Source organism: Glycine soja, chromosome 18 (genome assembly GCF_004193775.1).
Source record: "Glycine soja cultivar W05 chromosome 18, ASM419377v2, whole genome shotgun sequence".
Classification (NCBI taxonomy): Eukaryota; Viridiplantae; Streptophyta; class Magnoliopsida; order Fabales; family Fabaceae; genus Glycine; species Glycine soja.
This window is the reverse complement of record NC_041019.1, coordinates 54,418,092-54,444,027: the sequence shown is the minus strand read 5'-3', so window position 1 is coordinate 54,444,027 and position 25,936 is coordinate 54,418,092. Positions and strand designations below refer to the sequence as shown.

Here is a 25,936-nt window from a genome sequence, read left to right as displayed (position 1 = left end):
AGTTTTGGTTCCTCATTGAAGCATGTGTATGTCTTATGAATTTCATTTACAGTATATTTGTTTCTTTATTTGAATTTCAACTATATGTGTTGCTTACTTTGTTTTGGTAAGCTACTTTTTATGTATTTTCTGAACCCCCTCTTCTTTGGCTTGATTGAAAAATGAACTATCAGAGTCAATTTTTGTTTATTCGTATGTGTTTGTGTTTCTTCCCTTATTCTTGTGTATCACCATCAGGGAAGTGCCATTTTTGCAAGTGGGAGCCCATTTCCTCCTGTTGAGTATGAGGGCAAAGTGTTTGTGCCTGGCCAGGTCTATAATATAAGCCCCTGAGATTTTAACTAAACATTTAAAAAAATAAAATTACCTCAGCAACAAGGTCCAATTTGGACATTTTGCTTGTTTGTTCATCAGGCCAATAATGCATACATATTTCCTGGATTTGGTCTTGGTTTAATAATGTCTGGGACCATTCGAGTGCATGATGACCTGCTTCTAGCTGCCTGTAAGTACTCATGACACTTGTGAAGATTAATTTTAAATCTATGTTTGGGACAGGTCAAAATGGGATGATGGTAGGAATGAAATATACATTTTATTATAATCATTTGAAATTTAATACAATGTCATATTATTTTGTGATGGACCAGCTGAGGCTTTGGTTGCACAAGTGAGCCAAGAGAACTTTGATAAGGGACTCATATACCCACCATTCACCAACATAAGAAAGATTTCAGCACACATAGCTGCCAATGTTGCTGCTAAGGCTTATGAGCTTGGTAAGCTATTAAGTTTAATTACCTTTTTTAGCTATTGGAGGTTCTATGGTTGCACTTTTTTTTTATTTTATGTTAAGTCTTTTAAAATTTTGAAAAAAAAAATGTTATGACTTAAAAAACTGAGTTTGTGTTTTTGTGTCAGGCTTGGCCACTCGCCTTCCTCAACCTAAAGATTTGGTGAAGTTTGCAGAGAGCTGTATGTATACCCCAGCCTACCGAAGCTACCGGTGAAGCGATAATAAATAGCCTATTTTTCTTTTTCCTTTTCGTTTTATCATTTTATTGTCAATTTTTTAATTTTTTTTACCTTCTTTCTGTTGCTGTTCTGTTCTTGTAAGTTATTTGTTGGGTTAGTAGGTTAGGACGGTGGTAGTTGGACTAAAACGGTAGCTTGAAAATTTGTGTTATGCTATAAATGTTATGTGACAGTAATCTAAATTAGAAAAGGAAGCACCTTCTCAATCTATTGCTGCAACAAGATACTCTTTGGTTATGAATTTTGATTGTTAGTAAGTTTTTTTAATTTTGTATTCAATCACATAGCTTTTGTCTGTTGTCCCCTTTGTTCTATAAGCAAAAGTATTCACTTTGTATGTGAAGTTCTGTTATTTGATATGGAAAATCAATAAAATCTTCTTACACTATACATCTAGTCCTTTTTGAATGGAATTGTGACAAATATTGTGTACTATGTTTTTCTCTCAGGTTCATGAAATGGCAATGGTCTCTGCTGTGTCCAAGAAGCTCAGAAGGATAATCTCAAGAGTTTCAATGATTATATGATGAAAGTATTAGAGGTTAGTGTAATGATGTCTTTTATGGTATAATCGTTTGTTATGTTTTCTATTATCTTCTTGTAATTTGAGGTTTGGTTTCTTTTCATATTTTACTGGAGATATCTTTTGCAATAGGCCTTGGCTAAGAATCCTTGGCATAGTATTAGTAAACCATTTTTTTTTTGCATATTTGATGTGTTTTTACATTTCCCTTGCATTGCTGAAAATAATAAATTTCTCCTATATAGTTATATTTGCTTTTCTTTTATTTGTTAAATTGTAGTAAAATGCCTTGAATAAAAAATACCTTTAGATTTTTATGCCTTTTAGGACTTGATTATGACAAAGGGATTGGATAGATTTATTGCACTAATAGAATTGTTTATTTAATTGTTATTTTTTTTGTTTTGTTTTTGTGTCTTTGTTAATGAGGATATCTCCTTTTTGGGTGAAGTTAACCTTCTTTGTAATCCTTATTTACCCTTTCTGTTAAAATTTCTCATTGCTGCTAATAGCAACATGGGTACCCTCTCGGGTCAGCTTGCATTTGAGTCTTCTACTTCACAAGTCTCTTCTGGTATGCCTAGCATGGAGATTGTTCCTCTGACTGGCAGACCTATTGGGGAGAAAAAGGCATCTGTCTATGCTGAGGTAATGAAAAAACTGAATAAAGCAAGGGAGTCTGGGTCACCATTTAAAGTACGTCCCCTACTTTCTCCATCTCTTAAATTTATAATAAGATTTCTATATCAGATTGAAATCTATATTGTGTCACCTGTTTAAAGGTCAAGCCTTTACTAATCAAATATTAATTGACATGAAACTAATGTTTTCAATTTTTAATTCAATATCATGTCGAGTCTTCATTTTGGACATAAAACTAATGTCTGCTGATAATTTTTCTAGTACTTTTTGTTTTTTTTTTTTTTGTTAATTCTTGCTTTGTTGATTGTTGAGTCCCTGCAATTGCATGCTATGCTTTTGAGGGATCCTTTTGAGAAAAGCTTTGTCAAACTTTGTTGACTGCTACTTCCCATTGGTTGTTCTTTATTAATATAAGACAACACATTTGGATTTCTTATGTTTGCATGCCATGGTTTTGAGGGACATGCTTCAAGAAATAATGAAATACTTTGCAAGCTTCTCTCAATTTTTTTTGTTTATATTTGTTGTTCTTTGTTTCATAATTCATATAAGAGAGCAAGCATGAATTTGTTTTTGTCATCAATACTTAATTTATGCTTGCTTTTTTATCTAATGGTAGGCTGCTCTTGGTGTTGGGAATTTGCAAAGAATCCGTGCCTTCCTTCGGGTTTGTCTCATTTTGAAAAATGTGTCTTATAGATAATGCCATGCATTTAATTCTCAAAAGACTTCTGATTTTAGTTATTGCTGTTTAGATTCGGTTGAGGGATTATGGTGTACTGGATTTTGATGCTGGCGATGCTCGGCGGCAGCCTCCTGTTGATACCACATGGCAGCAGGTCTCAGATGCTTTATCTGATTATAAAATTAGCTATATTAGATTATTTATTTTCTTTTGATGTTTTTTTCCTTGGTCTGGCTCAGTTCACTGATATATATACTTGTTTTTTTGTTTCTTGAAATCAATATTGATGATGGGCTAAGCTTGCATTATTTTATTTATTTTGGTAACAAATATATTTTTGCCTGAGGTCTGGTTATTACCATGAAGCAAGAAATGTTGCCCAATCATCACATCAATTTGCTCCTTTGGTACATACTGTGGTCACTACTTATTTACTAATTTATGATTTAATCTTTCTTAATAATTTACTTATTTCTGACAGTTGACAGAGTGGATTAATAAAGGAGGGATGGTACCAGAAGAGATTGCAGCTGCCGCAGCATCTGAGGAATGTGAAAGAATATTGATTCTCATTACCCATTGACTTATGAAATTCAAGTACATAAAAAATTTAAACAAAAAATATAGAAAATAATGTTTAATTTCCAACTTTCAAAGTGTATAAATTGTTGGTGGTTTCTTATATTTTAAGTTTCAATAATCCTTCTTTCAATTATATTATTTTTTCAAAGAAAAAAAATATATTTAATTAAAAATTATAATCAAGAATGTAATTAGGAATTAGTTTATTATTATTATATGATATTTACTTACAGAAGACCGTAGATTTAAGTAAATTGACTCTTACCTACAATTAGAAATTATAGGTATAAATTAATATCTTTTACCTACACATTTGAAATTGTAGGTGTTATTTATAGTGATGGTCAAATTTGACTGTAGGTAAAAATATATCCTTTAATAAAGCCTATAATGACAGATTATTAATTGTCATTATATATCCCCTCAAAATTAATGTCGAAAATGTCTGAAGAACAAAGTCCTTCATACATCTATTTACTTAGATTTTAGACTTTTAATGATAGATTTTGTCTATTGATAAAAGTTATTTTCCTTGTAGTGAGAGATAGACATATATAACTAGTGATATGATAGATAAAAACAGAAAGAGGAAATTAAAGAGAAGTGTTAATAGAGTATTTGTATTATTTGAGTGAGTCCATGACTTTTTTTATGATATAAAGAACTCTCTAGCCCACGTATGGATTGGTGGTTTTGACAGTAAGATACGTGTTTCTGTTTTGTCCATAAATTGTATATATACCGGTGCCCTACATGTGCAATTAAACACCTGGTCTCATGGAAGGACCATCAGGTGTGAGGAAAGGCGCATGGAGTAAATGTGAAGACGACCTTCTCAAGCTTGCGCGTGCAACTTTATGGAGAAGGAAAATGGCACCTTGTTCCTCAAAGAGCAGCTATATATAATATTAGGGCATTTATTAAGAAATTAAAAAAAATCATTAGAATTTATAAAATTACATTATTCTTGACTTTTTTTATACTTTTCAATCATTTTTACAATAAATATTATGATTAGCAAGACCCATAATATTAATATATGCATGTGTTTCTATTTGTTTATTTTCTCTTTTCGTTTTCTTGAATATGCTTGTGACTTGCAATGATATATATATATATATATATATATATATATATATATAATAACTATGACATATATCCTCATAAGTTGTAATAAATAATAAACATTAATATGCGTCTGGTATACGTATAGGGTTGAACAGATGCCGCAAGAGTCGTAGATTGAGATGGCTGAACTATCTAAAACCAAATATTAAGAGGGGAGATTTGAGTGAAGATGAGGTTGACATGATGATAAGAATGCATAAGCTTTTGGCAAACAGGTCTGTATATGCTATTAATTACTATCACACTGAGTGTAGTGACACCTCTTGCAAAAAAACAGCACGATGAAAAGCAACAATAAAGAAAGATGCTGTATATTTATTTGATATCTGAATTCACATTATATTTTAAAAAAAGTTGGTTTGTAATTTGTATATGCTATAAAAGAGTTATTTAGAGACTTTAAAGAAGAGCAAGGAAACAAATTTTTTTATTTACTCTTTATTATACATCAACGTATAGAATGATTTTAATTTTCAACCTAATTATCTTACATATGAGGCATGACTCTAATCATTACAGAAGTCAACAATCAGATTGTATATGATAAATTTATTATTAATTACAATAGAAAATATTATTACACAGTAAGTATCTGTATATCCTAACTAGATTTAATTATAATATGATATTACATGAAAGTAAGTAACTTTTCAATAGCATTTCATTAAACAATAACTTTTTGTCGATATAGATGGTCCCTGATTGCAGGTAGACTTCCAAGAAGAACTTCAAACGATGTGAAGAATTACTGGAACACCTACATGCGCCGTAAAGTATACTCTCACAAGAAAGACAACAACGTAGAGAAGCAAGCTGAGGCCAAATCAACAGTGAAACATCACGAAGTGATAAAGCCTGTTCCTCGAACTCTATCAAAAACATCCCCATGGTTGCAAGGGAAATTTTTTAATAGTTCCAAAGTTGGTGCTAGTGGAGAAGGTGCAACTTCTATATCAGGGTCTGGGAATTGGTGGGAAACTTTGTTAGATGACAAGGAAGACAATGAAGGTAACATTAATAACACGTGCTTCTTTGGTGGGGTGGAGAGCTTGACCTTTGGGATGAGGAGCTTAATCCAATTGCTTGTGACTTTCTTGCTGAAGGTGAAAATTGGAGTGAGTTTCTTCTTGACCTATAGTAGATTAATGTGTGTGTGTGTGTGCTTGTGTTTTGTGTCTTTGTTTTCACAGGTTGACATCAAGTTCTAAGATCTTCAAACTTCCCTAGCTTTTGAGTTTGCTCAGTAAATATATTCTTTACTAGCTTTCTGTTCGTGAATGTATACTCATCTAGTTATGCATAGGTAACGAGACAAGATGGATATGATAGTAGTGGGTTTAAAACCCTAGATCAGTAGCGACAATTTATTTTTAAAAAGTTATTATTATTATTATTATTATTATTATTATTATATACACATGAAAATAAAACGGATCGAGATGAAATGAAATGAGTAGTTAAATCAAGTATAAAAGTATCTAATGAGATGAAAAATAACAAAACTTAAGAAAGAAATTATTTAATAAACTGGTTTAGAACAAATAAAAATCGGAATTGAACCAATATAGAGAATCAATCTTGAACCGTTTTTTTTTCATTTTTTTAATTTTAGTTTTTGAAATTTTTTATTTAATTTGAAAATTTTAAAATAAATAAAAATACATACTTAAATATTTCAAGCAAGTATCAATTATAACTATTATTAATTTTTATCTTATAAAACATAATTTAATCATTTATGCTTATATTTTTTATATCCGAATTTTTATAATTTTATATTATTTCATCCATTGATTTTTTATATCCGGTTTTTAAAATATTAAGCTAAACTCTCTTGACATTTTCATCCATTGATTTTTTGATATTTTCTTATTAAAAATAATTCTTAGTGAAATTCTATTTACCTTCCAACAAAACTTTATAGATTAGTTAGAGTTTCTTTCCCTCGATACACAAAATAGTTAAGATAAAAAAATTGTTTTCTAAAACATTTTAAAATTCAAATACTTAAAGGTATTGTTAGAAGTTTAAATGCTTCTTTGGACTAAAAACTTGGACACTTTACGTGTCATTCTTTGACTTTTTCTCTTCGTGCCAAAAAAAAAAAAAAACTTTAACCAAATAAAACGCTTGTTTTTTGCGAAAGATTTGATGTTTAGGAAATTTTAAAAATGTAGAAGTTTAATCCAATTATAGCAAATATAGTACTATTCCTAAAATAGAGAAGACGAGACAATGTAAAATTCCCAAAAGAAATCCTCCATAATTATATTTATTTATTAAAAATAATTAAAAAGTTCATTAAAAATATTTAAAAATTACTAAATTAAAATTTGTATCCTATGAATTAGCGTAAAATAAACTAGTATAGAATATGTATTATATGGTTTAATTTTACTTAACAACCACATAAGTAATATAGCAACTAACACTTATACAACATCTATGCAAAACTATCAATTTATCATCACATTTTATCATTATTGTACTCCAAAATTAACATTTGATATTTCAACTTTTTATATTTAATATATTCATAATTTGATAATGTTCATCACAAATTATAATTATTTAAGTTGTTAGATTAAAAATACTGAGAATTTAACAGATTTTCTTCATCGAATAGAAACCCCATAACAATTTACCAAATTTTTAATATGTATTATTATCATTCATCATAAATTTGCTGTACTACATAATGTAATTATGAATGTAATTTTAAGATACTTTCATTTTATATTATTAACTAATTAAAAATCTCAAATTCATAAAAGAAAAAATAGTATAAAAATCAATAATTTTACCTCGATGTTATTGTGTTGGTCCCTTATATAATATTTTGCTAATGCCATAGTAATAAAAATAAAATTATTTTAAGAAAAAATAATTTTATTTTTAATTGTATAGAAAATTATTAAATACTATCAATTTATATTAATTTCCTTAATATATAATTAAAATTTTATTCAGTTGATATCAATACCAAAATGTAGCTACACTTCGGAACAATAAACTTTAAGACGGTATCTTCAACTTCAAGTCACCAATCCAAATTTTGAAACCCCAGTTATTTCCAATTCCTGGTTTGTAATGGACCATTTTAATTTTTAGGTGTAAAAATGGTACCATATTATCCAAAGAGCACCACAGCAACACGCTAAATATGCAATTCGAATTCGGTACGAGGGATTACTTTTTGGAATATTAGACGCTTCAGATATTTTATCCATAAATTAAACAACAGTCACAGACATGATATTACCTAATCACGTAATCAACTATGAACAGAACATAGCAAAAAGGAAAGATTGAATTTGGAACAATTTGCAACTACTTTGAAACAAAATTAAAACAGCTCCAATGGACCAAGGTAAATATAAAGGACAAACACCCCCATTTTTACCAGAAAACATGATCACAAAAGCTTCAAAAAGAAATTCTCTTATATATCCTGCCTCAAGAATTCATTTTTCTTTTAATATTTGTAGGAAACGCGGGAATGAATATCAATAGAGGTTTCAATTTCAACCATTCATCACAAGTTTCACAACATCCAAATTAGAAACCATTCATCTAAACACAATTCCAACAGAACATTAGACGATCAAAATTCAATTGAATCGCCAGATGCGATAACGAAAAGGAACATATAACACGATTATTAAAAGAAAAAAACATGGGTGAATCAGGAAAACTGTCTATATAGCTTCCAGAGCTTGCAGGACATCAGCCTTCAAATCCTCAAAATCTTCAACTCCAAAGCTGAAGCGAACCAGGTTGTCATAAATCTTATACTTGGCCCTTTCTGACTGAGGAAGATCCCTGTTGCACAATATGTTGAAAATTAAATTAAACATACAACAACCACCACCAAGCCAAATCTAAAAATTAACAAAAGGACCAGCTAAAGATGCTTTCACTACAGGGTCACATTCAAGTAGAGGACCATTCCCCGAGTAGTGTCAAATCATCAACATGACAACTTAAAACATGGAATAAAAATGAGTACCAGTAAGACAAAATAGCAGGTTGATCCACAATGCTCTCACAGCCACCAAACGAGGCCGCAATATAAGGGATTTTCAGTGAATCAATAAACTTTATTGTGGTATGTAGATCTCCATCAATCTGCATTATTGGCAATTTAATTATCAAAAATATGCCATATGATGGTATCCAATACATCATTCTTGATAAAAGAAAAAAAAAAGTAATTGTGTTATTAGGAAACCACATATTTGAATCGCAACTTAGCAAATTCCCACCTCAAAACTGACAACACCACCGAAACCAGTCATCTGCCTCTTGGCAAGCTCATGTTCAGGATGACTCGGCAAGCCTGGATAGTAGACCCGCTTCACCTGCCAATAATAGTATGTAATTAAAGCCACATCAGATACAGGACTCAATCATGAAAATGTTTACATACTGAATCTGTAAAATGATAAAATGGTATAAGAATATGCCTTTGTTAATGACATCAAAAAGAAGAGAAAAGATACAAACAACTGATTTGACAATTCAAAAAGTGGAAAAAAAAAAAGGAAGAACCTAGAGAAGAATACAGTTTTGTTTCAAGAGAAATTTTATGCCACAAAAATACTTAGGCTTCCATCCTAAAAGCTACTATCAAAAAAGTAATAATACTTAATTACTTATTATCATTAATATACAAGATAATAGCAGATGAAGGGACTCCCATTTAAGAGCATCACAACAAAAAAAATTCAAAAGAAACCAGCATCTGCTCTCTTGGCACAGCTTAGTAAACATTATCCATTATGCTACAACCACATACATTTTAGAGTACATAGGGAGCAGTGCACAATATTCCAACATAAGTATGCTGTTGATGAACAAGATATGACATTTAACCATACACTTCATTTTTGCGTAGAACCCCAATTCAACCATCATTATACACAAATATACATAGGGGAAAAAAAGTTTAAAAGACAGATCAGCAACAAAAATAAGCTGTCGATGAAGAAACAAGTCATGTGTTAACCATTCATTTCATTTTTTATATATTTGAGTTCAATTGAATTATACACAATCTCATTTGACAACTTTAAAAGTTTCAATTAACAAAATAATAAATTATATTAAATAGCATGGAGACGAGGCATGACAGTGTGCATGTCAAAATGCCATGATACCTTGGGATGTGCCTCTAAAAGTTCGGCCATCCTCATTCCTGTTGAATTCTGCTGCTGTACACGGAGATGCAGCGTTTTCATGCCTCTGATGAATAGGTATGCAGCATTCTGCGGAAAAATTGGCACTATGTTATCCACAATAACCAATTACGATATCCTTCCATGGAGGCTCAGCTCTATAGAAAGCACTTACCGGGTTAAGTGTACCACCCAAAACATGGTGCAAAGTCCGAATTTGCGAAACCACCTTAGTTGAACCACTTATGCAACCACCAAGGGCCTGAAAGAGGAAAAATGCTCCTTGACGCTTAACTCTGAACAACTGAAATGTAACATATTTGTGTTGTTTTTCCATCAAACTAAATCTTGAACATGCCAACTTACATCATGATGTCCACCCATGTATTTTGTTAAGGAGTGCAGAATCAGATCAGCGCCAAGGGCAAGGGCCTTCTGGTTCAATGGTGTTGCAAATGTACCATCAATACAGAGCAAAGTCCCCTTCTTGTGGCAAAGCTCTGAAACCAGCTTAATGTCAACACATCTCAGGAATGGATTGGTAGGCGACTCAGTGAAGAATAGAGACACCTGAATGATTGTATCATACCATGTTAACTCAAGACCATCTATTAACTACAAATAAATCAGAGAAATCCATAAAAGAAAACCAACTACTTTCTCCAACACTAACATTGTGCTGCTCCAATGCAGATTCCAAGGCTCCAACATCTGCTGGATCAATTACAGTGGTCTGTTCATCAAAGGGAAAATATGTTACATATATTGCAAGCACCCAGGACAACAGTAAAAATCTACCAGAAATAAAAAATTGAAAATGTCAAAAGTCCACCTTATGTCCTTACTCAATCAACTGACAAGAAGATTCACATTTAAGATATCCATTTCAAATTTCCAGTTGAAAACCAAGCAAATTTTCAGCAAGACATTTATATCAGGTGTCTCTATTAATCATTATATTCCAGGAAAGACTACAACAACATCAATAGCCTCATTCCACTAGGCGAGGTTGGCTCTGTGGATCACACATCGCCCGCTATTAGACTCGGCCAAAAACCATATTCTCGGCAATATTATTCACCATGAGATTTCTTTTAATAATTTGAATAAAATTTATGTATGCACAAATATAATTTTGAACAACAGGAAAGAAAATAAGCATTCTTACAACAGGAAAAACTACTTCAAATATATCATGTTCAATGTAAAAAATTCAAATTTTAAATAAAAAAAATAAAACAAAATTATTAGTTATATATGAGTTTGTGAAGGCTTTATTTTAGATGAATAAAAATGAAGCAATTAAATAGGTAAATAGAGTAGTGAGTACATACATTGAATAACTGTGTGACGGATAAAAAGTAGTGAAATAATCAAATAGGATAAATTCCGAAGTGCTCCTTCAACTCCTTTTCATTTAACAATTTAAACTTATGACCATTCAATTTTTCATGAGAATTGGAGAAAGAAAAGTTTAAAAAATAATAATAAAATAATGAATCACATGTTGAATGTGTGATTCATATCAATGATAATTCATTCATGTACCGTAAGATACAAACTCATTTAAGATTCATCTTATGATATGATTTGGTAAGTAGCCAAATAGCATTGAATCATAAGAAAATAAGCATTCTTTCAAAATCCAAACAAGTTAAATAACTCTTTAAGCTAAAGAAACGTGACAACATAAGAAGCAGTTTCTGCCCCATGCAACAAATACAAAATACAATTAAACCACCAAAAGAATGGGATAGTAGAACATTTACCGTGATCCCCATCTTTGGAAGAAAAGTCTCAATGAATATTCTAGTCTTCCTGTAACAATCCGTAGTGGTCACAAGATGTCCACCAGCTGGAACCAGTGCCATAAATAGGACTACGCTAGCACACATTCCAGATGCCATTATCACAGTTGATTCAGCCCCCTCCAATATACTGGGGTTAATAATGACAACAAACCTCATCAAATGACCACCACACTTAAAACACATTACAAGTTAATAGTAAATAACAAAATCAAAACACACAAACCTTATCTTCTCCTCCAGAACCACAGTCGTTGGGTTTCCATAGCGCCCGTATTCATAACTCACTTGACGATTCTCCTGCCAAATGATGGAAAAATTTAGCCACACCAATAACTGACATTTATCCACTCATTATGTCATGAGGCGAATAAATCTTTTAACAATCCAACCTTGAAATCAATGAGATCAGCGGTTTTCTTAAAAAAGTAGGCAGAAGTGTTCAGCACAGGGGTGGTAATTCCATCAGTCTCAATACCCCTACCCAGTCTTTCAGCTGCATTGCCAAAATTCAGAATTCAAAATCAATCAGCTTCGTAAACAACATTACCATCAACAATAACATCCAAGGATATTAAAACTAACTGAATTAAAATCCATACAAATTAACCACGAAACCTACTTTAAATCTTAAATCAAACGTCATATAAACTAATAAATATAAATATACCAAGACAGACAGGCAGGAAAAAATGATTAATTATGTACAGTACATATAAAAAGCAAGAGAAAATCTCTTTCTCAAGCAAATCACATCCAAATGTAATGAATAATGAAAAATCTAACAAAACATAAAAGAATTGAAAAAGTACACTTAAAGAAACATTATCCGAGAAAATCACATCCAATTTAGTTCAAAAGTAAACGAATCTTGGAAAGTAAAACATGAATCACAATTTATGACGCAAAAAAAAAAGACAAGAATTTTACGTACCGGCATGAATCGTTTTGCTTGCATCGGATTTCAAAAATGAATAAGAACTACTGTTTAACTGTACAGTCCCGTTCTCGGCGGCCGCGGCAGAGACGACGACGTCCTCGGCGGCGGCGAGGTCGACGGGGAGAGGCACCGTGGCGGCGTCCGCTGCTGTGGCCGCGGGCGGCGCCGGAGCCCCGGCGGCCGGAGAGTTGTCGCTGTTGTTCGACCACGAAGCGGCGACAATTTGCGCGACGCCGATGTTGCTACAATTGCGGCGCGCCTTGGTGCTGAGCTGGCGCTGGAAGTTGGGAGGGAATCGGAGGATGAGGGAGGAGATGCCGTGAAACGCCGCGCCGGATCCGGCGGAGGAGCGGAAGTTACGGCGGCGGAGGTTGTCGAAGGACGGCGGCGGTGGCGAGAAATCGGGATCGGAGCGGCACTCGAAGGTGAAACGCATGTGCGAGCTCGAAACGGCCATTTCCGTCGTCGTTTCAAGGATTTGTGTTTGGTTTCTCTCTCCTCTATCTATATACCTACCAAAACGAATCTCTCTGTACTCTTCGATTTGCGATGGGGTCCTTCAAGCCCTTTATATAAGAGTATGAGTATAGAATTAAATTTTTATAGATTGTATAATAAATCTTTATCATAAAAGACGTTAAAAAATCTAATAAAGAGGATCGTTGAATTAAAAAAGCCCTTTAAAAAATGTTCTAAACATCAGCAACACTTTACACTTTACAGTGTTTACAATTTACATGGCAGTAAAATAATATTAAAACATAATGGATGAAAAGTAATATTAAAAAAAATCAAGGTTCATTTATTAAAATAAAGATGAAAATGAGTTACATAAATAATAAAATTAGACGAGATAAATATTTTACACTTTATCTCAATTTAAATTCTTTTTAATTTATTTTTATTTCATTTCATTCCTTTTTATGAAACGGACTCTAAGAGTCTATTGGAAAGAAATGAAAGGGGAAGAAAAAAAATATGTATATTAATATTTTTTTGTTTTGTTGAGAAAAAATGAAAGAAAAATATAAAAAAAAATTGAACCTAAACCAAGAAAGATTATGCCTGATTTTATAAAATAAAAAATTATACTGTTGTGTGAGCTTTTTGTTTTTATGACTGTAAATATTTTGCATTAATAATACACGTCTTTCAATGAAAAAATTAGTGCCATTTTTTTTAAGAGTAGTGTCCATTTATTGACCCCTTATAGTATGGTATTTTAAATTATAAATTTTCATTGAGTAAAAATACCTAATAAATCTAAGCTAGATTTTGACGGAGAATCACTGGTATTACCACGTTATAAGCGGTATTTTTTTTGGGTTTATTTTTTCATATTGCTGAATCTCATATTAAAATGTGGAAAATACCAACAATCTCACTTAGTGACGATTTAGCAAGCGGTAATTAATACATGAAAGGTGTGAAAATTGTGCATTGGTGTAAAAATGTGTTCAGTAGTTAGTTTTTATGTCCTCCACTTTTCTAGGATCATTTGATTCATTTCAAACTCGAAATGAATAAGTTCAGGGAATGAGTTGGTGCTTTTTTGCTACGTTGTATCCAATCCCGAGTTGAACAAAATCTGTTTTGAGTTTTGACACGCCATTTTTTGTGTTTTGCTAATCCATACAACGAGGAGTGGTTATTTTTTTGCCATAATACAACTTACAATTAAACATATTGTTATTGATAACACTTGTGCAAAGTCTAATTTGGTAAGTGTGTACTTGGATAGTTTTAAAAAATCGTGATATATCGTGATGATATGAGTTAATTTTGATTTTATCAAATTTATATGTTTGAATTGTTTTTAAAATCATGGTATAATTAGTTATGATTAAAAAAATTATGATAAAATTAAAACAAGTAAAAGTATTTTCTACTTGTATCAAAATCAATTCTATAATAATTAATTGTGTAAAATTAATCTCATTTAAAATTAATTTTATTACCATCAATCCAAATACAAGCTAATTAGAGTAACGATAAGGTAAACCAAAATCAATTATAAAATCAAAATAAATATGAAATACCATATAATTATTTTAGAAGAATCATGATGACACATTAATTTTGATTTTAATATTATGATTTTAAAGGGTATTCAAATATGTTATAAATTATTTTGGGAGATCGGAAGATGATAGAAATTGTTCTTTTTCTTATCTCTGCTGTTTACTTAAATTCTGAAAAGTTTAACTGCATGAACATGTTGCTAAAGTAATTGATGAATGATTCATTACTTAATTAAAGGATTTGCTTCCCTCTCTCTCACACAATTTTGAATTTGAATTGGTCATTTGGTCAGTGACTGTTACAATTGTAAGTTAATTACTTATTTAGAAAACCAACTATTTACTACTATACAAATTATGGTTAACCCTTATTGTAGTAAGAGACATATTCTCCATACCATGTCTCAATTGGTGGGAATTAGCTAAGCCTGTTAGGCGTTTCAGAAACAATGGAGCATGAAACTCGATTCCACTAGCAAACTGGTGTGGTGTGACGTAGTGCAGAACGCCAAACAAAGTAAAGTAGATGTTAAGAAAACTAATTGAAAAAAATAGAAGTGGACAAAATTTTAATAATAATATATTTTATCATATTTTTAATATATATTTTTACGTGATTTATAACAATAATTCACTATTTATTAATTTTTAACTAATATTTTAAGTACATTGATTAAAACAATTCTACAAAAAAAAAAGAATAACAATTAGTAATAATAGCATTTTATGTATTATATAAATGTTTATAAATATACGTGAAATATTAAAAATATATATATCGAAAAATTATTCTATTTGTAATTAAAAATATTAAACATTTATTTTTTTTTAAGAGAAAACATTTAACTTTTTAATTTTAAAATAATTAAAAATTATTTTGACTAATAAAATGTTATTATAATATGATTTACAGTATATCTCATTAATTACATTTAACATTTTAATGTTATATAAACAAAATTAACTATTAACCATATATTTTTGTAAAATTACATATGTAGCAATACAAATGCTTCATGAACACTAGCTAGTTCCTCTATACACGTCCTTGTATTTACGTATAAATATTAAAATCCATAACAAAAAAAATCATAACTGTTTCCGTGATTTAATTTTTCTTATTGTATGAATCTTAGGCCATTTGGGATCATCTGAAATAAGATGTTTTAACCTTATTCTTGCAAAAGAAAGAGGGTAACATAGAAGTTATGAGTCAATTTTTTTATTTTATATTTCTTAATTTTTTCTGTAGAGGAATCAAATAAAACCAAAGTTTCACCTTCGATTTTGAGTTAGAGACATTAAATTACAATCAAAATGATGAATTCAACTATAATCTCTAGTCTTTCAAGCTAAGAATGCGGATTCAATTTTCGTTACCCCTTATGTTCTCTATTTATTTTATTTGAATTTATCATTTTTCTTATAGAGTGAATCTAGAATTTGTAATTAATTTGTCAATAATTTATTTTAATTTCTTAATTTAGTTTTAGATATTTATATAAAAATTGAATTTTATTTATTTTCTATTTCCAGTAGTAGTGTCGTAAGAGTTGCTTAAACCCAAGAAATGGTTTCTTTTTTTTTTTCCTCCGTTGGAGGTGGTCCAGATGGCAAACTGAGTATCTTAAAATTAAGCACCTATCTTATATGAGAAATAATTGCTTAAGAATTAAAAATTAATTTATTTACACCTACAAGCATCATTCATTGCAAAGAAGAGAAAAATGTTCTGCACATGTCAGACCTCTTATTTATTTGGGACTACCAAAAATCAATAAGAATTGAAAGGCATGTAAGCTCCTCCCATAAGAGATGCCTTTATATGTATCAAAAGATTTAATTATGTAAGCTAAACATCCTTGGTTGCCATTTGATTTTAGAGTAAGCTCATACCCTAAAAAACTACAATAAAACTAAAATACTATATCCAGTCCATCATAAAATATATATATAACAGCCGTTAATGTTAAAAAAAATCTTGCAGATATAACAAATTAAAGTTATTGATATTCTAATAATTGAAATCATTCACAGTTATTAATTAATTCGAACATTATTTTTTTTGAAATTGTAAATTTTTTTATAATTTTAGAGTTTACAAATTATCAGAATTAAAATGACGGGGATTAATTTAATGAGTTACTCACTAGCATAGATTGTGACTATAAATACATATAAAAAAAAAGATTGCGATTATAAAAAATACATTCGTCAGGGATTTAGCAGTAAGCAAAAGAGTCAAGAAACTGTGATGACTACGTTTAACCTCTCTGAAAATATGACTAATGATGATCGATGACTAGGACCACCATAACTATGTATGGACCCAGCATTCACCACAACAGTAGTAACAGAAAGACAAACTACAAAAAGGAGGATATGTGCATGTATGTGGCTGCGGCTAAGTGTTAAGGGACCAATGAATATATATATATATGGCTATCATAATCATTATTCAGCATAAAGCAAGAAAGCATAAGGGGACCATCTACAAAAATCAATTATGACATTTACCCTACCCGTTTTTTTTCCTGGTCGAAAGACAACATTAAATTTTAAATACAAAAATCAAATGTGACATTTTGCCTTACCCTTAAAGGAGTGACATCAAAACAATGGAGAGTGATAATGATGTACATATTCTTTTCCACTAGCTAGTCAGTTTTAATCTTACAGATTTTTTATATGAAATCATGTGTATCTTTTTTTAAAGAAAAATAGATTACAGTAAAAATAGCTCCAAATTCAGAAAAATTAGAGCCATTTCTATCTAGACAATCAACAACATATTTGCAATCAAGTTCAATAATAACATGTTAAATGTGAAGTTGATGAATCCAAGGGAGAGCTTCCAATGGTGTCACCGCTTCTGCTTCATGTGCTGGAGGTTTCCTAAATGCAAAACAAACTCGACAGCAACAAAATCTCCTCTATAATCACGAATTCAGATACCAATTCCATATATTGATTGTGATCATTAAAGTTTGTTGTATCTACATAGCACTTGAAATGACCTTCATTTAATTGGCTTCTCCCAAACCGCACGATATGTTCTTGACACAGAATACAAAACCTGTTGATTGTTAATTTTTCGACCTCAAAAATAACATCAACAAAACTTTCAGCATTTAAAAAATGACTTTTGACAGTATTATAGATAGGAGAATGGAACTGGAGTTATTACATGTGTATCTTTTATGAAAAACAATTTTGTGCAAGTGAGATAGGAGTAATCATATTAGCAACAAATTTTTCTTTTAAAATATTTAAAGCAATTACATATTTAGAACTTTAACTTATTAGGATTATTGATTAAGCTTATACAACACCATGTTAATTAATAAGGTGAAACAAAGTTGAAAAATTGGTTTCATTACCAATTAAATGGTACAATAAGAAAACAAATAGATCAGGTTGATCAAATGTTTTATTTCTTTAAAACCATTCATGAACACCTCTTGATGGTGTGATAGAGGAAGAATGTATTTGATCATTTATTAAAAAAATGTTTTTTGGGTTTTGTTAGGGTGAAAAGTGGCAAAAAAAGAAGGGGAAATTAGACAGAAAAGTTACATGTTTTATTATTTGGCAATGAGAAAAGAAGAAGAAAAAACGAGAAAAAAAATCAAGTAGATAGAATATTGAAAAGACAAAATAAAAAATTTACCCAGTACTATTTCATTAAAATTATTTAATATAAGCATATTTTCTTTCCACTCACTTTTCTTCCTACATAAACAAGAAAAGGGAAAATTGTTATTATTTTTCTCTTCATCTAAACAAATAAAGAGAAAAATAATTGTACTATCTTCTCTTCTCTTCATTTTTTTTCCTTTCATTTTTTTCTCTATTTAAACAAAACACAAATTATTTTTTAAGCACAAGATGCAATTCCAATCCTACATCTCAATTTTTTTACCTATATTTTTTATAAAATAAATAATTTAAGACATGTTTTGTTAGAGATTGCTTTTTATTTTTAAGAATAATTACAAAAAAATGTCATATTATTTTTACTTTGTTTGTGATTTTAAAGATATCTTTTTAAATGTTTCCTATGATAATTTGTGTATAGTCTAATATATAAATATATTTTAAAAAATAAAGCGGCATATACTTAAAATCATAAAATCATTTTAATATAAACAATACTAAATAGATTAATACAAATTTACTGTTGTCGTTTGAAGTTAAGAGGCTCAACACGTGGGCAACAATTTGGACCATTTGGTTACGTAAAAGCCATGGATTGTTCTCACCAAAAGAAAGATAACCATGGATAGGTGAAAACATTGCATTGTCAAACCAAGGACAAATAATTGACAAGGAAATATGCAACTAGTATTTGGTATAGTGATACATTATTAAAAAAAAACAAAATGGTATAATGATACTTGAGTGTTGACCGTGGTGCATCAAGCAGATGGCGGCTAATGGTGGTGAGTAACACGTTTAAGAAGTACAATTAGAAAAAAAAAAAAAAAAAGAAGAAGGAAGATTCAAAGTAAAAAAAAGTGGACTTTATTTTGTTTTTTTTTCACCATGGAATTTAAGGTAGGTCAAGCCCCTCATTGCTGACCCACTCTAATTTGAATGATAAGAGCAATTATAACCTCAATGGAGGTTCTTAATGACTTTTAAATGGACCCTCAGTGATATGTAGGTTTTAAGAAGTTTGAGAATTTACTTTAGTGTTAGAATCTAGTTTTAAGTTCATAATAGGTTAACTTTAGTGGGTCCACCATATTTTTTATTTCTCCTTTCTCTTTCTTCTTTTCATTGAGCGCACCTAACCCTTCCCTTCCTTTTTCCCCTCTCTGTTGAGCGCCTCACCCTCCTCTCTCGACCTACGTGATCACTCTTCCCCTCCATGTTGAAGATCTCCAAAGCATGTCTAGTAGTAGATATGATGAAGAGGAATTCTTGAGCTCAAGAACCCAGCTGAAAAATCTCATTAAAAATGTTCTAACTTTGTATTCTTGGAAATTAAAACTAAATTTTCCCTTATACCAACTTCCTAAAGAAAAATCAATTAATCCAAACAAAACCCAAATTTAAAAGGTGATGAAATGGAGATTATACAGATGAATCCTATAATCAAAATCTAGAAGCCTAGAAGTTAAAGGAATCAAATAAAAAATTAAGGCAATGAAACTCAAAAACGGAAATGTACTGTATGCTCCATAACAACATAGACCTTCTCTAGCTAAGAACCACTAACTCCTCATAGTGTTCAACTTGCTTTGCTAACTTTTCCATGTAAAAAAGCTTGTGGAGAGGGAGGAGTTGTTGATGGAACAAAAAAAGGAGAACATGTTAGCTAGTGAGTGGGAGAAATGAGCACCACCTTACATAGTTAGACATCATCAATTGTGCTCCATCGTGACCTGATGCAGCTAGAGATCATCACACTCTGTCATTTGTTTTGGCAGCTTTGCAACACTATTCTTTTAAGCATATACTTATTCAATGAATTAAATTTGAACGGGTGGATCACCATGGCAATATTAACATCTCTCATATCTATAGAGAAGCTAACCATTTGTGCGGATGTTCTAGTTAATCAAGCTTGTAAGATGGAGGAGGATTTTGTGATTTTTTAGTAGAGTTCAACATTTCTTAGGCGACTACTTCTAGCTGATACTTTGAGAATTTCTTCTCCTAGGGTTATCCTGATGTAATCTTTTTTTGGGCTTAGGCCTCGTCCACTATAAAAAGGAATACAATTGAATAACTTTTTCAAATTTTGATATAGCAAGAATGCAATGTTTGCCTTTTAATTACAATGAAATATATTTTCATAGCATTTTTTTTAAATATGTGCGTTTAGCGATAGTTAAAAATTGCAAAAAAAAAAATAGTATTATTTGGAATTTAATGAAAATATGATGAATGACAAAATTTACAAGATTTTTAGAAAAGGGGATAAAATGTGGTAGAATAATTTGTTGGACACAAAATTCGCTAAAAGATTTTAAAAAATGAGGATAAAAAATAAAATTTAGAAAAAAAACAAAACTTAAATATGAAATTGTTTTTCTCAACATGAGTACCATATAAAAACTACTACACTAAAAATAAAAGTTTAATTACTCATTTAGTCTTTATAGTTTCACGATTTATATTTTTTAAGTTCTTATAGTTTAAAAATGATTTTTTTTAGTCTCCGTAGTTTACATTTTAATTATGTTTGAAAGTGATTTTTTTAATCCTTATAATTTTAATTTTAATTTCCTTTTAGTCCCTATCATTTGAAAGTAGTCTTATTAGTCCCTATACTTTATATTTTAATTTTCTTTTAATCCTTATCATCAAAATATGAGTAATATTATCAATTACAATTAACTATAAGAATATTATCAAATAATTCGTAACTAATTTATCATAAGATAATTTATAACAAAAAATAGTTGATAATTTATAACTAATTTGTAACTAATTATTTTTATATATATGTTTTTAGTAAAGAATAAAAGGCAATTAAAATACAAATTATAGAGACTAAAAAGATCATTTTTAAAAGATTAAAAGAGAATTAAAATACAAATTATAAGAATTAAAAAAATCACTTTTAAATCCTAAGAACTAAAAGAGAATTAAGAAGATGTAAAGTATAAGATTAAAAACACCAACTTCAAAATATAGGAACTAAAAAAATATGAATAATAAAATTATAGGTAACAAATGAGTTATTTGACCAAAAAGAAATATAAAAAAAAATTGCTAGTGCAATCTGAGCCGTTGTTTTCGTCTCGAAGATTAGCATGACACGTGTTCTCAAATTAATCATTGAATTTCCATCAAAACCTTATCCACCATTGATCCTTCTCACGGACCCAACTACAGTCTGTGTGAGTTTCCATGCGATGCCCTAATTTCATTGCTCTGCTCCTATAAATTCACACCCTTTTCCCATCCTTGCATCATTCTGTCACCAGAACTTGTTACTATGTTCACGGCCGCTCACAATTATGGTAAAGAAAGTTACTTTTTCTACTTTCACTTCTGGGTTTTGAGAATTATGCAATTTCATCATTTAATTTGATGCTTTTTTTTTTCCATTATTGGGATTTCCTCCCTTTCCCCCCCATCATTTTTGGATGATAATGTTTGCTCATGTTGCATTTTCAAATGAAAAATCTTTTTTTTTTAATACACCCGCGTGTAATCCTTTTGTTTGCAGATGATGTACTGGGACAAAGATTTTTTCTTTTTCATTAATTAATTTTTGCACATTTTATTTTTATGTGATTTTGAATGTTTGCGAGTGTGTGATTATTATTTAATTGTGCTTTTTGTATCCGGGGAATTAGTTCTGTGATCTGCAGTGCACTAGTACTAAGGCAATGTGACGACTTAATATCACGAGTTGCCTAATGAATAATGTGCAAAAAAGAGTTTTGGGCACCGCTTTGCAGATCTGACTTTCACATGTTTGGGCTGCCAGTATCACCCATAGATAAGTTCCATGTTTAAATTTTGATTCTCATTTTGTTTGTTGGTGAATTGGTGGTGCCTTCTTTTTGTTTCCTGAATTTGGTTTATTCTGTGCCAAGTGACTAATGATTACATCCTACAAAAGGGGTTGCAATGGAGTTGTTAGAGTGCTTATTTAACCTTACTTTTATTTTGTTAAGTTTGTCTCAAATCTCAATAATACTTAGAAAGAATAGTGTTTTGTTTTAAAATTTAATTTAATTTAATACAAATTGGGCCTTAACAGTTAACATAATAAGGATGGTGTACTTGTGTAACCAAGGCTTTGTTTGTATCTAATGGGCATGAAAATCTACAAGATTGGTACATAGCATGTGTTTATGTCAATTTTGCACTCCTACGAGGCCCCATCGTCATTTATCAATGGAAGCCTAATCTTAACGTGCATAAATAAATATTGGGAATTTTGAGATTATGTTTGGCACTTTGAATAATCTCGTGTTCTGCTGCCGCAAGTTCCCTTACATGTCTGCTATGAAATCTATCTATTGTCTATTGACTTGAGAAATTATATTTGTTTTAATATATTTCTTCTATTTATATTATTGGATGTATAATCTTAATGTGCAGATGAATGTTGGGTCGGAATTTTGCATTTCAGTATAAGCACTACATGTCCTTGCTGCTTCTAGTACCCTTGCATATTGCATCTAAGCAAAGTTATTCATAGGCGACTTCATTTGATTACAAGTATATTCTTTTGTAATACGGTTATATTGCACACCTACGAGGCTCCATTACAATTATATTATTGGATGCTTAATCTTAATGTGCATAAATAAATTTTGGGATCTGCATATGGATGCTTGCTCAAACTTAAGTTTTTTGCTAGCTTGCAGTAACCCCCTTACATATATATATCTGGCAAGTTTCATCTTCATGGAATGTATCTAGTAAAGTAAAGTAAAAAAATGTCAGTGAAACCCCATCACAATGTGCATAGCAAGAGAAAAACACTTTTTTTTGTAAAATTTTCTCTTAACAATATTTTTATAATGTTAATTCATAAAGAGGAAATTGAAATTTGATTGATTAATAAATATTGAATAAATCAGTGGTTGAAAGGCAATTCGCAAAAAAGAAGTTTTCGTTATAAGTACACTTATTATTTCAATCCTTATTTACTCAGCATTAGAGTGATGAGGAATCAGATGTTTCCTTCCCTTCTCATGTACATTCGTGAATTAAAAAACATTGTACGTTGTACAAAAAAGGCTCTGAATTCGCATTGTTTGTTTCATAGTGTGTTTGGATAACATAAGAATTAATTTTACTCCACAAAATCACGGTGTTATCATGAAAAAGTAGAAGTAATTATTTGTTATTTTGTTTTTATCATGAAAGTTTTATTGATTGTTTATCACCAAATTTTAACCAAGCACACTATGAATCTCGTAAAGTCCAAAATGACTATGGCTAAGGACCATCTTAACGAATTAAAAGACTTCCAAGTATAAAAAAATCCAACTAAAAAAAAGAATGAAAATAATTTTGTGATTGAAAGTTAGTAACGTAAGCAATTGGAACCTTTGAAGAAAGACATTTTAAGTCCATAAAGAGATTGATTATTTGCCTAGTTTGGATTCATTTCTAGTTCAATTCAGTTTGAATTTATTTCTCATTTGGAATACTTAAATCTTGCTCAAAATTCTGTGGTGGGTTCAATCCCTCCTCAACTTGGAACTCGATCTTAGGTACAATTCTTTTTTAAGGAAATCTACCATCCTAACTTGGGAACCTTTCAAACTTGCAGAAGCTCATAAGATTGAGGATGAGAATCATGCTGGAGATCAGTGGCTGTCTAATTCAAGGTGGAATGCTTAAAATTGGTTCCAAATAAAAACATAGGAATAATCAAATGGCTAGTAACAAGTCAATAAATAAACCGATACAATAACTAACTAATGGAGAGTGCTTCAAGACAGAAAATTTTGATCTTCAGTCCTCCTCTTCCCGTTCATCCTCAACAATGTTGAAGTATCTCAACTCATAAACATTCTGGTCCTTGTCGGACAAAATCAAATTTTTGTTGTGTATTTCAATAAATTCTGTCGGATGCACATGGAAAATATGTTTATGTTAAGAATATTTTGATAAATATTTCGTTAAAAGCAAGTGACTTTATCAAAAAAATTTAGAATAATAATCCACCGTTAACTATGGGTAGAAATAATGGAATAGCGGCCCCAAAACCCCTAGGCCGAAGCCCATCTCTCATATTCAAGGTTACCCACGCATGTGGTGAAATGCTACGGGGTAGTATTTTTTAATTGTTGTTGGGGTGGTTCATAACTTTATATGATAAATTGAGATGAACTTGTCTTCATTTTTAAATTAATTATTTATCTGGACTTTAACTTATTTTGATAAATATTGAATAAAATGTGGGATGAGATCTAGTTAATTTGATAAATTAATATATATATATATATATATATAATTAAAAACAAAAAATTAAAGCATATTTTATAATATATTTTTAAAACAAACATCATACACGATGTTCGGCCTAGTTTTTTTTATTGCTTATAAATTATTTTTAAGAAAAACTTAGGCCAAACACTTTTAAGTATTTGATAAAATGAATTAATAAGATAATTGATAAATATTAAATGACATATTTAATTATTTAATTATATATAGAGGTCCATAATATTTTTTTATTTTATTTCTGATCCCCCAAACATCATTTAAATCACTTTTCAAATCTAAACAATCTTAAGGACCAGACATAATAAAAAAATTATGAAAGATCACAAAGTTAAAAAAAAAAATCATATGGGACCAAATAAAAAATTTAGTCATTCATCAATAACTACAAATATATTTAAACATGCTTAGACTTCTAAGACATAATATACTACAATTTATACTTAATAATAGTATAAAATATATAATAATAATAATAATAATAATAATAATAATTTTGTAAGGGCTTGTTTAGACTTGTACACCTACTTAAACTTATAAGGTTTTTTTAAACTTATTTATAAGCTGTATATGAAATAAGTCACATATGAAGAATTTAAAATCAAGTTAACTTAACTCATAAGATTATTAATGTAATACAGTGTGAAAGAATGATTTATTTAATTGAAAAATTTATGCTTAATTTTTTCTGTGTAAAACTTCATTGAATTGACGGTGATTACTTACTAAAAATAAAATTAATTTTTAACTCAATAAACTAATATATATATATATATATATATATATATATATATATATTTTATGATCCAAGAAAAAAAAAATCAACTTACAAACGGACTGTCAAATCTTAAAAATGACTCAATTTTTTTTACTTTCAAGTTAAATCAAACTCAAACCTACTAAAACCTAACTGATTGTATCTTATTTCCACCTTTAATGCAAGAACGAGGTGATGCATAAAAAAGTAGTATGCATTGCGTATTCTTTTAGCAAGACATGCCCTATTCTGAACTTTCAATTTTTCGGGGGGCTGGGGTGGGGCTAGCTAGGGGAAAGGCCACCCAAGTATATTTATAGCATTTCCTGCATATAAAATTTATGGACCATAATTTTTCTCGTCTCTTTCTGCCAACGTTCAAAAGCCAGCTACCAATTTGAATTCGTGAGGAGTTCTCGGAAGCAACCTCTAACTGCTATCTTTACAACAAATAACATTAACAGAAAAATATTTTAAGATGGAAGCTATCTTACTTTCTTACTTTAGCCTGAAAAGTTTAGATTGAGAGTGTCGTCGATCGTTCCTCATTATTTATTAGAATAAATAATCCATGCAGACAGTGAATGTCAAGACTTTTGTTTACACTGTCATTTAATAAAAAAAATGTTAAAATATAATAAAATTGTTAAATTTTATAATAATTATTTAAAAAGTTATACCGACATTATTTTTGGAATAAATTACACT

At 30.1% G+C, this 25,936-nt stretch overlaps 2 protein-coding genes, 1 long non-coding RNA gene and 1 pseudogene across 3 annotated transcripts; 3 read left to right on the top strand and 1 right to left on the bottom strand.

Moving 5' to 3' along the window:
- Positions 1–240: 240 nt before the first annotated feature.
- LOC114394411 (NADP-dependent malic enzyme-like) lies at positions 241–1,037 on the top strand. Its single transcript, XM_028355983.1, has 4 exons — positions 241–312; positions 415–505; positions 651–779; positions 922–1,037. The coding sequence occupies exons 2-4, from the start codon at positions 460–462 to the stop codon at positions 1,008–1,010; spliced, it is 264 nt and encodes an 87-aa protein (XP_028211784.1). The 5' UTR covers positions 241–312; positions 415–459; the 3' UTR covers positions 1,011–1,037.
- Positions 1,038–3,902: 2,865 nt separating this feature from the next.
- Positions 3,903–5,824, top strand: LOC114394833 (annotated as a pseudogene).
- A 2,271-nt stretch (positions 5,825–8,095) lies between these two features.
- LOC114396266 (cystathionine gamma-synthase 1, chloroplastic-like) lies at positions 8,096–13,075 on the bottom strand. Its single transcript, XM_028358167.1, has 11 exons — positions 12,515–13,075; positions 11,973–12,076; positions 11,807–11,880; positions 11,542–11,710; positions 10,446–10,505; positions 10,139–10,342; positions 9,948–10,034; positions 9,755–9,862; positions 8,861–8,956; positions 8,605–8,723; positions 8,096–8,417 (listed from the first exon to the last, which is right to left on the bottom strand). The coding sequence occupies exons 1-11, from the start codon at positions 12,975–12,977 to the stop codon at positions 8,294–8,296; spliced, it is 1,608 nt and encodes a 535-aa protein (XP_028213968.1). The 5' UTR covers positions 12,978–13,075; the 3' UTR covers positions 8,096–8,293.
- An 8,299-nt stretch (positions 13,076–21,374) lies between these two features.
- Positions 21,375–22,926, top strand: LOC114395296. Its single transcript, XR_003662990.1, has 2 exons — positions 21,375–21,518; positions 21,858–22,926. It is a non-coding gene; the product is annotated as an uncharacterized LOC114395296 (long non-coding RNA).
- The last annotated feature ends 3,010 nt before the right edge of the window (positions 22,927–25,936 follow it).